Below are 14,195 nucleotides of genomic sequence, written 5' to 3' on the forward strand. Positions count from 1 at the left end.
TGCAGTGCAGGTAGACAGCAAGGGGCAAGATTGTAACAAGGTAGCTTGTTAGGTCAAGTGTCCATATTATTGTACTCGGGAACCACTCAGTCATCTTATAACACCAGGTAGAAGGTGTCCTTGAGGGGTGAGGTTGTGAGATGGAACTTGCAAGAGGCTGGAACTCAAGAATGAGAAAGATCTCAGAATCTGTTAGTCTGCAGGAAAACTATGATGGCAAGTGAGGTTTTGTCAAACCGGTGATCAATATTGGACAGCAAGGACACGGGCATTAACTGAATGCAATTTGACACAAATTAGGAATTGGTCAACAGAACTTGATATGACTTTTGGAGAGAGAGGGCAAAAGGTCTTTCTGATCAACTAACTAGAATACAGAGCACCATGTCACTGAAACCTGCAATGTAATGCAGTCCTGGCTTTAATCTTCCACACAACTAGGAACTTGAAATCATCATCTAAAACTTGCAATCAGCAGTGAGCTCTCTGCTATCACTATAAAGACTTGTGCATATGAAGACGTCCTAGGGCAACTCGATGGAAAGTACAGACAGGCTCCAACCTCAGGAATGATGTCCCTGAGGCAAAGCCAGTTCTTCCAGTAGTGGGGAACAAGAATAGCTCTGCCCATGAAATGCTAAAAAATACTCCTTACATCTGGCTTGGCCACCTGATTCTGTTTTACCCAGCCGTAGGAGTGCAAAATGTTTAAATAAACATTAATAATCATGCCGAAGATTTTAATTGTTGAACGATTTTAAAAGACTTAAAATATAAAATGAACGCATTAAAAAAATCAATAAATTTAAGCATGTACCTTCTACCTTGTTGACTCTGAGAATGGATTCTCCACTACAAGCACTGGGGACTTGTTCCAAAATTGTCCTCTGTGAGGATTCAGACTGGACAGCATAGTCATGAATCTATTGCTAGAAGGCAGCTGGGAGAATGGGACCTCCAACTTGTTCACACCTGCATCAAAATCCTAAACTTCCTGGCATTTTCATGGGGATACACTAATGGTTCTTTGCAAAACTGCCAGTATTTCCTGAAAAATCAAGTCTTATTTTTCTTCATCTACAATGTATAATCCTCCAAAGGGACCACAACCTTGTCATAGGGTTTGGAGGCTTGTGTGCCTCAATGACTCAGAGAGCTGTGCTTTGGCTCTTAGAAGGGTCACCCATGCCAGACAGGTCAAAGGGTAGAGGCCAGACGATGAGTGGTCCGCCAGTCCTCCAGGTTTGGAGGTTCAGCTCAGGAGTAACAACCCTGATTGGTTAAAACGGACTTGTTATGGAAAGAACAATGAAAATCCTTCTACATCTGACAGCGACGGTATTTCTGAGTCTCCACCCGGGACTGCGTGACCGACAGCAGTAAAAACTGAGAGGAAGCTGCTGCAATGATGAAGGAAACTCTGAACGTCACCAGAGATGGAGGCAACACACACAAAATGCTGAAGGAACTCAGCAGGCAAGGCAGCATCTATGGAAAATAAGTACATCGACTGTACTTTTTTTCCATTGGTCTGCCTGGCCTGCTGAGTTCCTCCAACATTTTGTGTGTGTTGCTTGGACTTCCAGCATCTGCAGATATTTTCTTGTTTGTGACTAGAGATGGAGGACCTTCATTGCTGCCCCTAAATGCAAGCAGTAGAACGGGCAGTAAGTAAGTAAGAAATAATGTATAATGCTAAAATAGTTTTGCAGGTTATTTCATTTCTCCCTCTATACCATCCTTTTCCCACAACCATGTCACTTGATACGGTACCGTTTCCAAAAGGATTCATTTCTTCAGACACACATTCTGAGTCATTCGTACAGTTCGATCCAGGTACATCATAGTGCTAGGAAACAATTTAACAAGAATTGACTACCTTTGTTAAAGAAACTTCTTTTAAATCAGAGAGAGAAGACCGCAAATTAAAAATGCACCAATTAACATTTATTCCAATTAACATTCTAAAATAGCTAATTACATTGGAAGAATTCAAAAATGTTATCATCTGAAGAAAAACTCAGAGCACTATAATAAAAAGTGTGTAATGAAATAAGATAAGCTAAACACTTTGATTTACATGCCATGCATATTGATCATTACAGATGTCATCCATATGGAGGGTGTGTAGGAGGGAAAGGTTAGGTTGATTGAGCAGTAGGTTTAAAGGATGGCACAACTTAATGGGCCAAAGGGTCTAAACTGTGTTCTATGTCCAATATTACTTTATTACAACAGTGCATTGAGGTAGTGCCAGGTAAAACAATTACAAAATGCAAAATAAAGTGTTACAGTTGCAGAGAAAGTGCAGTGCAGGTGGACTATAAGGTAAAAGGCTTTCTCAAGGGAGACTGTGCACTCATAAATCTATTTTATCATACTAGGGGACCATTTAATAGTTTTATAGAATCATAGAAAAGTACAGTACAGAAACTGGTCCTTTGGTCCATCTAGTCTATACCGAATCATTTAAACTGCCTAGTTCCATCCACCTGCACCAGGACCATAACCCTCCATACCCCTGCCATCCATGTACCTATCCAAACTTCTCTTAAACATTGAAATCAAACTCGCATGAACCTCTTGTGCTGGCTGCTCACTCCACACTCTCATGGCCCTCTGAGTGAAGACTTCACCTTTCACCCTCTAGTTGTAATGACCTCTAGTTGAAGTCCCACCCAATCTCACTAGAAAAAGCCTGCCTGGGTTTACCCTATCAGTACCCTTCATAATTTTGTATACCTCTATCAAGTCTCCCCTCAATCTTCTATGTTCTAAGGAATACAGTCCTAACCCATTCAATCTTTCCTTTTTAATTAGGTCCTCCAGTCCCAGCAACATCCTTGTAAATTTTCTCTCTACTCGTTCAACCTTCTTTACATCTTTCCTGTCGGTAGGTGACCAAAACCACATAGAATACTCCAAATTAGGCCTCACCAATATCTCATACAACTTCACCATAACATCCCATCTACTGTACTCAATACTTTGATTTATGAAGGCAAATGTGCCAAAAGCTTTCTTTACGACCCTATCTACCTGTGCTGCACTTTCAATGAATTATGAACCTGTATTCCCAGATCCCTTTGATCTATCACGCTCCTCAGTGCCCTACTGTTCTCTGTGTAAGACCTTCCCTGGTTTGTTCAAATGAAGTGCAACACCTCGCACTTGTCTGCATTAAATTCCATCTGTCATTTTTTAGCCTATTGTTCCAGCTGGTCCAGATTCCACTGCATGGTCTGATAGTCTTCTTCGCTGTGCACTACGTACCTAGATTTAAATATCTCTGCTAGGGCGCATACAATTTCAGGGGGCCAATTTTGTCCCTTGCAGTCCTTTTGCTCTTAACATATCTGTAGAAGCCCTGGGATTCTCCTTCACCTTGTCTGCTGGACAACTTCATGCCTTCTTGTAGCCCTCCTGATTTCTTTCTTAAGTGTTCTCTTGCAGTTCTTATACTCCATAAGCACCTCATTTGTTCCTACCTGTCCATACCTGCTATAAACTTCATATTTTTCTTAACCAAGGCCTCGATATCTCTTTAAAGCCAAGGTTCCCTAAAACTGTTATCTCTACCTTTTATCCTGACAGACATATTACAAACTTTGTACACCCAAAATTTCACTTTTGTAGGTCTCCCACTTACCAAAAGCACCTTTGCCAGAAAACAATCTGTCCCAATCCACACTTGCCAGATCCTTTCTGATACCATCAAAGTTGGCCTTTCTCCAATTTAGAATCCCAGACCTATCCTTGTCCATATTTACCTTGAATCTAATGGCATTATGATCACCAGATGCAAAGTGTCCCCCTATGCAAACTTCTGTCGCCTGCCCTGATTCATTCCCAGAGAGCAGATCAAGTGTCGCACACTCTCTCAGTGGGACTTTTATGTACTGATGAAGGAAACTTTCCTGAACACATTTGACAAACTTTATCCCATCTAGTCCTTTTACAATATGAGAGTCCCAGTCAATATGTGGAAAGTTAAAATCACCTACTATAACAACTCCTATGTTTCTTGCAACAGTCTGCGATCTCTCTACAAATTTGTTCCTCTAAATCCTACGGACGGTTGGGTGGTCTGTTAATCTATCTATGTGGTCATTACCTTTAGTCCTACCCATAAAGCCTCAGTAGACAGGTTCTCCAGTCTGTCCTGACTGAACACTGGCATGACATTGTCCCTGACTAGCAACACCACTCCCCCTTCTTTGTTGCATCTAAAACAATGGAACCCCATAATACTGAGCTGCCAGTCCTGTCCCTTCTGCAACCATGACTTACTAATGGCTACAATATCATAATTCCAAGTGTTGATCCATGCCCAGCTCATCTGTCTTTCCTTCCTACACTGAAATATATGCAGCTCAGGACACTAGTCACACTGTCCTCAACCTTTCGATTCTTTCCTATTTCTGGCCTCACTTGCATGTGGCACAGGTAACAATCCAGTGATCACAACCCTGGAGGCCCTGTCTTTTAAATTAGCACCTAACTCCCTGAACTCACTTAGCAGAACCTCGTCACTCTTCTCACTGCCGTTATTGGTACCTACACAGACCACGACCTCTGGCTGATCACCCTCCCACTTAAGTCACACAATCTTAGTGGGAAAAAGCCTGCTTGCATTTACCCTATCTATACCCTTCATAATTTTGTATACCTCTATCAAATCTCCTCTCAATCTTCTATGTTCCAAGGAAGAAAGTCCTAATCTTTCCTTATAATTCAGGTCCTCCAGACCCGGAAATACCCTTGTAAATTTTCTCTGTACTTTTCAACCTAATTTACATCTTTCCTGGAGGTACTGCACACGGTACACCCAATTCGGCCTCACCAACACCTCAGATGGCTCTCTGCAGTTTCTTGCGATCACGTGCAGAGCAGTTGCCGTACCAAGTCTTGATGTATCCAGACAGGATGCTTTCCCCGGTGCTTTAAGTGAGGAAACGACAGAGAGTTGAGGAGGAACCACTGGGGAACATGGGCAGACTGACTATTCTCACTGGCAACATTTTTAACTTAATGTACTGCTTAGCTAGCTAACGGTTGTATCTGAGGTAACTTATCACTCGTCTGAGCTGATTGATGTAGGAAGAATGCATTTTCTGTCTACAATTGCGTTTAGAATACAGAGCCGATACTAAACTGGGAAAAGGGTATATTCAACTGGAGTCCTGTTTACATCGAATAAAATCCGTAGGAATAGTACAGGTCGGGGTCAGCCAGATGCTAGCAGAGATACAAGACTAGACAGAAACAGGATAATTCAACAGAGGCCAAATTCTGCATAAGCGCATCCCCTCCTGTGCACACCCGTGCTGGTGTCTGACATTCTGGAGATTATCGTTGAAGCTCTTTCCACTACTCTGTCCTTTGGCTGACCCTTGTCTTGTACGAAGTGGACTGAAAGGATATTTATGAAAACATAACAACAGTGGAGATGCAACAGGTCCTGGTCGATATTATTTGCTAGTGAACATTTCCGGAGTATGATCATAGATTAGAGAGTCTGGCAGACCCTCTACATGATAAAAATTTGGAGGAGTAATGAGATTTGTACATTTACACATTTACATGGAGCACTGCCACAAGAAATATCATTCTTCATGAGACCCTAAGACCAGAAGATATTGGAGCAGAATTAAGCCATTTGGCCCATTAAGTCTGTTCTGCCATTTCATCATGGCTGATCCAATTTTCCTCTCAGCCCCATTCTCCTGCCTTCTCCCCGTGCCCCTTCATGTCCTGTCTCATATAGAATCTATTAACCTTGCCTTAAATATACATACAGACTTTACCTCCAGAGCTGCCTCTTCCAAAGAATTCCACAGATTCACCACTATCTGGCTAAAGAAATTCTCCTCATCTCTGTTCTAAAAGGATGCCCTCTAATCTGAAAGTGTGAGACTCTCCCACCATAGGAAATATCCTCTCTACATTCACTCCAAGTCCTTTCACCTTCAATAGATTTCCATTAGGTCACCCCTCATTCTTCCCAATTCCAATTACTTCAGGGCCAGAGGTATCAAATGCTCTTCATATGACAAACCATTTGATCCTGGAATCATTTTTGTGAACTTCCTATGCACCCTCTCCTTTCAGCACATCCTTTCAAAGATGAGGGGCCCAAAGCTACTCACGATTCTCCAAGTGAGGCCTCACCTGTGCCTTATAAAGACTCAACATTACATCCTTGCTTTTATATCAGGGTTTCTCAACCGGGGTTCCGTGAGAGTTGCTAGGGGTTCTGCGAGAGATCGTGATGAAGGAAAAATAAACATAGTTTTTTGAACTCCGCGCAGCGTGTGATGCTAGTGCTCGCAGTGGTGGGCAGTGACCGAGCAGCTCTGTTAGCAATCTCATTGGAGGTCGCTTGAGCCAGTGCGGCAGTGTGTAGTTGGACCGTGTTTATTTGGTTGAGACCATAGATAATTGGTGAGTGCTGTATTGCAGGGACGGGAGGATGGTGGGCTGGAAATTGGTGAATGCTGTATGGCAAGGAAGGGAGGACGGTAGGCTGTTGAGAAGCGTGAAGTGTGTTTTCTGAGCATTGAATGGACTCGCCCAACTTGGGCTGTGATGTCAGCCTCTCCCTCCCGATTTACCTCCCCGCACTTCCCCTTACGTGCCACCGACTGACTTATGAGAGTGAACAAACTACCGGTGTAGTAGAAAATAGGAGAGAAATTTTCATTCTAAAGATGGTCCAGTGTGGCTATTTTTGAAAAGGAGGTGTGAGATGGAAGAGGAGGATTCTAGCCCTAGGCCTACGGACAATTCTGATAAGGTTAATGATGAGGAATTATAATCCTCTGAGTCATTTCACTGCACTAGTGCAACAACAGACACAGAAGTCTATCTTTACAATGAAAGCTACTTATCAATGGATTTTATGTGGACTGGTGATTCAAGTGGTCCTATTCCATTGTGACTAGTCTGTGGCAAACAACTTACAAATGTAGCACTGCAGCAAAATTGAAAAGACACTTAACTACAAATCACAGCAATATGACACATAAAAGTGCTGGTTATTTTAAACGACTATTGGAATCTCAAAACAAACAGATTAAAGCTTTTGAAAATAAAGTTGCTGTCAGTAAAAAGACTCAAAAATCTAGTTTTTTAGTAGCTTTAAGATCAGTTTACTGAGAATGTTTAAAAAACTGTGAGAACCTGAACAAAGAGCACACCAGTCTCCTGCTATGAACAGAAATCTGGTGGTTTAGCAGAGGAAGAGTCCTCAACAGGATGTTTGAGCTGAAAGGTGAATTGCAGGAGTACTTGCAGAAAATAGTAAGCCAGATTTTTCTGAGTACTTTGAAGATGAAGAATGGCTGCAGAAACTCGCCTATTTAACAGACATTTTTCATCATATGAATCTGTTGAACAAGACCCTGCAAGGCCCTGGAGAAAATGTTTTGACTTTAAGTGACAAGATTCTTGGATTTAAAAGGAAACTGAATCTTTGAAAAAAATCATGTTGCTAAAGGAAATCTTGAAATGTTTCCACTGCTGCTTGGGCTTGAGAGTGAGGAAGGATATCAGAAAGTTTCGAGTCTTATTGAAAACCACCTGGAAAAACTGCAGAACAAAATTGAAGAGTATTTTCCTCCCTTTCAACACAAGTGTATGACTGGGTGAGGGACCCGTTCCCTGAATCTTCTGCTCAGCCTGAGAACATGACTTTGGGAGAGGAGGAAGAACTTTGTGAGCTGCAGTCTGATCATGCCCTCAAGATGAGATTTACTAACCTGCCCTGGGACAACTTTTGGATTTCTGTGAAAGGAGAGTATCCTGCCATTCATAGGAAAACAATGAACATTTTGCTGCAGTTTTCAACTTCTTACAAGTGTGAGCAAGCTTTTCTTTGTTCAACAACCATCAAGAGCAAGGATAGAAATAATCACATTTCAGTTGAAGTTGAAATCCATGTGTGCTCATCTCAAGTTCGACCCAGAATTGAGAAATGTATAATGTTTTGCCTTATGAGTTTCTAAAATTTATGAAAGGGAAATAAAGAGATTAATTTCAAGAAGGGCAAGCTAAGCTTAACTATCTCTTTTTTTCAAGAAAGGTTGGCTAAAAATTCATTCTCTACTCAAAAGAGCATTGACAATTATTTTTGGATTATTAATCTACAACTTACTGATCACGCTAACTAAGGTACTGTGAGCTGTAGATATAATAATTTTTATGCAGGGTTTCCCTGAGACTTGAAAATTAATTCAAGAGCTCCTCCAGGGCAAAGATGTTGAGAAAGGTTGTTTTATACTCTAGTCCTCTTGAAATGAGTGCTAAGGTCATACTTGCCTCCCTCACCTCAGACTCAACCTGCAAATTAACCTTTAGGGAATCATGCACAAGCACTCCCAAGCCCTTTTGAGCCTCAGTTTTTTTGTATTTTCTCTCTATTTAGAAAGTAGTCAACACTTCCCTTTCTTCTATCAAAGTGCACTTCCTGACATCGTATTCCATTTGCCACTTCTTTGCCCATTCTTCTACTTTGTTGATAGTCCTCCTGCAGCCTCTCTACTTCCTCAAAATTACCCGCCCCTTCACCTACCTTTGTATCGTCAGCAAATATGGCCACAAAGCCATCAATTTCATCATCCAAATCATTGACATGTAACGTAAAATGAATCTGTCCTAACACAGACCATTGTGAACACCACCAGTCATCAGTAGCCAAACAGAAAATGTTCCCTTTATTCCCACTCCTTGCCTCCTGCCAATCAGCCACTGGTTTATCCAAGCTAGAATCTTTCCTTGTTAAGCAGACTTATGTGTGGCACCTTGTCAAAGGCCGCCTGAAAAACAAGGTACACAACGGACCTTCTTTGTCTATCCTGCTTGTTACTTCTTCAAAGAATTCCAACTGATTTGCCAGGCAAGATTTTACCTTGAGGAAACCATGTTGACTGCAACCTATTCTATCATGTGCCGCCAAGTACCCTGAGACCTCAGCCTTAATAATTGACTCCAATATCTTCCCAACCACTGAGGTCAAACTAACTGGCCTATAATTTTCTTTCTTCTGCCTCTCTCCCTTCTTGAAGAGTGGAGTGGCATTTGCATTTTTCCAGTCTTCTGGAACCATTCCAGAATCTAGTGATTCCTGAAGGATCGTTACTGATTCCTCCACAATTTTTTCAGCCACCTCTTTCAGAGCTCTGTTGTGTACACCATCTGGCCCAGGCGACTTATCTACCCTCAGACCTTTCAGTTGCCTAAGAGCCTTTTCTCCAGTGATGGTAACTTCACACACTCCTGACCCCTGACAACCCGGTTTAAGGTGGTACCAGTGAAACTCAGTGCCTTTTCCCAAAATATATCATGTTTAAATTTAGAAAAAGTCAGAAGTGTCATTTTTGATCCTTCGGTTAAAATTGAAGAGACTTGGAAGCCATTCATTCAACATTTTCATATGACGTAGTTTGACCTCTGTGAATAGAGGAGCAGAGTTGACGACATTAATGGATGTATTCTATCTAATATATTGGTTCAGCCTTGTTTTGTTTCATTTGCTTTTTTTTGGGTTTAGCTATTAGTTGTTTTTTTTTAGTTCTTTTTGTTTTTTGGTGTTTTTCTTTGCAATATCCTTTTCTTTTTAGGTCTTTTTTCTTCATGATTAACTATAGCAAGAGTTTTGACGTCTATTACACTTGTACTATTTGTAGACTTTTTTGTATATGTTTATTAACAATAAGGTAATTCCAATCTCTTTATATCACTATTGTTATTATGTTTATGAACTTGAAAATTAATAAAAAGATTAAAAAAGAAAAAACGGAGCTCAGTGACTACTTGCTGATGGCAAAGAAAACAAAGAAAACAACTAAGTACTTTACTAATCACACCTTTTCTGCTGAACGATCACTGCAAACAGTAACCTGTAACTTCCTGGTCGGAGTTGAGATTTTGAACTGCCTGTACAACCTGGCATTTTCGCGGTAGGGACTGAAATCTCTAGGAAGCAGTACAGTTGTGGAGCAGTGTGTGCAGGCTGAATCGGAGCAGCCGAGTCCAGGCGGAGGCAATTTGGTTTGGCAGAGCCGAGGCAAGGAGAACAGAGGTGATGGACAGTCAAGGTGGCAGGGCCTGAGAGCGAAGAAAGACCCAACGAGTGACCGATTTAAGTGCCGAGTCAAATTGGAAAAGTTGGGAATGGGCTGAATTGAGGCGGCAGGGCACCAGCCTGAGAGCGTATCGAAGTGACACGGCCTGAGTCCGAGTGCAAGGAATAGCCCGAGCTTGGAACGATTTAAGCACCGGGTCAGATTGAAAAAGGTCAGGGTGTCTGGGCCAGAGGCGACGGATGACCAGTTCAGCTGCTGCTCCGTGAGTTTTACTCGACTCTGCACTGGACTTCAGCTCGATGGTCTGCGAGGTTTACTCACTGCTGCACTGAACTTTGGCTGTGGCTTGCAACTATCAAGGTGCAGACTCACTTTTGTGAACTTCAAATCTGAATGCTATTTGCTTACTTTTAATATTTGCACTTCTTTCCCCTTGCACATTGGGTATTTGATGGTCTTTTTTTAATGAGTTCTATTGCGTTTCCTTGTTTTATAGCTGCCTGTAACAAAAATGGATCTCAAAGTTGTATAAAGTGTACATACATTGATAATAAATGTATTTGAACTTTGGAACTTCCACCATACTGCTAGTGTCTTCCACAGTGAAGACCGATGCAAGGTACTTGTTCAGTTCATCCACCATTTCTCTGTCCTCCCATTGTTTTCCAGCAGGTTGATATCCACTCTCATCTCTCTTTTACACTTTATGTATCTGAAGAAACTTTTGGTATCCTCTTTAATATTATTGGCTCGCCTACTTTCATACCTACTGCCCTCTACTGTGTATATTGTCTTGTTTATTATTTACTGTAATGCCTGCACTGTTTTCTGCACTTTATGCAGTCCTGGGTAGGTCTGTAGTCTAGTGTAGTTTTGTGTTGTTTTATGTAGTTCAGTGTAGTTTTTGTATTGTTCATGTGGCACCATGGTTCTGAAAAACGTTGTCTTGTTTTTATTGTGTACTGTACCAGCAGTTATGGTCGAAATGACAATAAAAGGTGACTTGACTTGACTTGATATTCCATCTTCACCTACTTTATGACATCTTAGTTGCCTTCTGTTGGTTTTTAAAAGCTTCCTAATCCTCTAATTTCCCACTAATCTTTGTTCTATTATATACACTTTCTTTAGCTTTTATGTTGGCTTTGACTCATCTTGTTAGCCATGATTGTGTCACCTTGCTTTTAGAATATTTCTTCCTCCTTGGGATGTACCTATCCCGTGCCTTCCAAATTGCTTCCAGAGATTCCAGCCATTGCTGCTCTGCTGTCATCCCTGCCAGTGTTCTTTCCAATCTGTTCTGGCCAACTCCTCTCTCAAGCCTCTGTAATTCCCTTTACTCCACCGTAATACTGATGCATCTGACTTTAGCTTCTCTCTTTCAAATTTCAGGGTGAATTTCATCATAATATGATTACTTGCACCTAAGGGTTCATTGCACAACACCCAATGCAGAATAGCGGACCCCTAATGGGCTCAACAACAAGCTGCTCTAAAAAAACCATCTTGCAGGCATTCTAGAAATTCCCCCTCTTGAAATCCAGCATCAACCTGATTTTCCCTATCTACCTGAATATTGAAATCCCCCATGACTATTGTAACACTGCCCTTTTGACATGCATTTTCCATCTCCCATTGTAGACTACATCTTTACTACTGTTTGGGGGTCTGTATACAACCCCATCAGGGTCTCTTCACCCTTGCAGTTCCTTAGCTCTATCCACAATGATGCAGCATCTTCTGACCCTATGTCACCTCTTTCTAATGATTTGATTTCATTTTCACCAACAGAGCAACCACGCCCCCTCTGCCTTCCTGCCTGTCCTTTCGATATAATGTGTATCCTTGGACATTAAGCTCCCTGCTATAATCTTCTTTCAGTCATGATTCAGTGATGTCTACAACATCATACCTGCCAATCTGCAACTGTGCTGCAAGTTCACCTTCCTTATTCTGTATACAGTGCGCATTCAGATACAACACCTTCAGTCCTCTATTCATCCTTTTCGATTTTGTCCGCCTTTTACGTTACAACTCATCCTGCTGACTGCAATCTTGCCCTATCATCAGCCTCTCCTCACTGCACATTGCCTGATGGTAAACCAACTACCTCACCTTCAGCACTATCAGTCCGGTTCCCATCCCCCTGCCAAATTAGTTTAAACCCTCCTTTTTTTCCCCCACAGACCCTCATCATCCAGGCCATGCTCTCTTCTCAGGAGGTACTGTGATGAGAATACACATAAATTAAGATGTTTGCTGGCCTGGGCTAGCACCAGTGGCATCAGCAGTTGGTCTGCCACCTGTCCCCAGGGGAGGGAGAGATAAGGAACAATGAAGCAGCATTTGGAGATGTTAATGAAGGAGCCATCAGTCTGGGTATTGTCAAGATCGGTTCCCCCTTTGAACCCTGAACTGTTTGAAGTGATGGACAGGCGATCTGGAGATGTGTAATGAAGGGACGGGAGAGAGAGCTGTCTAGAGCGGCTCCCCCTTTGAGCCCTGAACTGTTTGAAGTGATGGTCAGGCGATACCCCAGCAGGGGGATAAAAAGGGATAGGTTCGCTAAGGCAGGACACACACGACACCCGAGGTAACGAGACCCTGGAAGCGGTGCGCCTCTCACGAGTCGGTGGGAAGTACCGGGCCACAAACGCACAGGGTGGAAAGGCACGATCAGCGGGAACCCGGTGTGTGTCCACCCTCGCTTGGGTGCCGGGTTCACTGCAGAGGATCGACCGCATCTGGAGGAGGGGTCACAGTCGGTGACCCCAGGTGACATCACAAAGGACTCGCCCGAAAGCTGCTTGTGAGCAATATCGCCGGTCTGTGAGTGGAAGCCATTCTGAATGATCAGTCGTTCTCGTTCTCTCTCTCCCTACGCCCACGTTGTCCATCGTCATGGCAACGATTACTGCGAACTGAACTAAATTGAACCGGACTTTGTGTCACTTTGAAATTGGTCATTTACCCCTAGACAACGATAGAGCTTGATTGATCCTGTTATCTTAATTCTGTGCACATGTGTGTTTATCATTGCTGAACTGTTGCATTTATTATCCTTTCGATTACTGTGTTGCTTGTTTTTTTAATAAAACTTTCTTAGTTCTAGTAATCCAGACTCCAACTGAGTGATCCATTTCTGCTGGTTTGGCAACCCAGTTACGGGGTACGTAACCGTACCGAGGCCTTAGATCCCCACCACCAGATTCAGGAACAGTTATTACCCTACCGCCACCCGGTTCCTGAGGTGGCATGGTTAACTTAACTCACCACAACCCTGAACTGGTTTCTACAACCCACAGATTCACTTTTGAGGACCCGTTTCAACTCATGTTCTCAGCATTTTTTTTATTTGCAAGATTTGTCTCTTTCGTCACATTGGTTGTTTGTCAGTTCCTGTTTATATACAGCTTTTCACAAATTCTATTGTGTTTCTTTATTTTCCTGTAAATGCCTGCAAGAACATGAATCCCAGGGTTGTATATGGTACTTTGACAGTAAATTTTGACTTTTAACTTGACCATCACTCTTACCTCAGGGCAAGTGATCATTTTCTGATAAGGGGTTGTTTTAGTCTGCACAGTGATGCTGAAAGTGTCTTGACCCTGGAATGAAAATGATTGTAGAGTTAATTCTTAGCCTTTGGTGAACTTGGATATTATCAACACTATCGAAATGGACCCACGTGAGTTATGGGAACATGTTTTCAAATTGAATGCAACACCAACACCAGTTCGGGTCCCTCGCTGTTGGATGACAAGCTCACACAAAGCAGGCCTCCAGAACTCTGTGTTAAATGAAGCACAAGTCTCGAGTTCATATTTCTCCATGTGCATGAGGAACCCACAAAGGCCACTTCATTGGTGGGCCATTCCTAGGAAAGACTGCCAGACAATAAAGACCCCCTCTATGTGGCAACCAAGACTAATTCCGTAAAAGGCTGAGATGGATATTGGTGAAGGAGGACTACATGATGGTAGTGTTTGACCATTCTACCCTCACCGTGATTGCCTGTTCTCTAAGTGTCCTGCTCTGTTGAAGCTCCCACAGCGTGGCAAGGTGCAATTAGTGAGGCCAAGGCCACAGCATGTTACACTGAGATGCCGA

General features: G+C 42.4%; 1 protein-coding gene across 5 annotated transcripts in view; it reads right to left on the reverse strand.

Annotated features, from left to right (window-relative positions):
- Positions 1-14,195, reverse strand: part of p2rx2 (purinergic receptor P2X, ligand-gated ion channel, 2) — an 89,528-nt gene that overhangs the window by 50,909 nt on the left and 24,424 nt on the right. For all 5 annotated transcript variants that reach the window (XM_072247486.1, XM_072247484.1, XM_072247488.1 and 2 more), the window contains exons 3-4: positions 13,622-13,693; positions 1,774-1,849 (exon numbers count right to left, since the gene is read on the reverse strand). In XM_072247486.1, coding sequence (XP_072103587.1) covers positions 1,774-1,849; positions 13,622-13,693 — 148 coding nt within the window. The remainder of the gene's footprint in view (positions 1-1,773; positions 1,850-13,621; positions 13,694-14,195) is intronic.

Source organism: Mobula birostris, chromosome 31 (genome assembly GCF_030028105.1).
Source record: "Mobula birostris isolate sMobBir1 chromosome 31, sMobBir1.hap1, whole genome shotgun sequence".
NCBI classification, from domain to species: Eukaryota; Metazoa; Chordata; class Chondrichthyes; order Myliobatiformes; family Myliobatidae; genus Mobula; species Mobula birostris.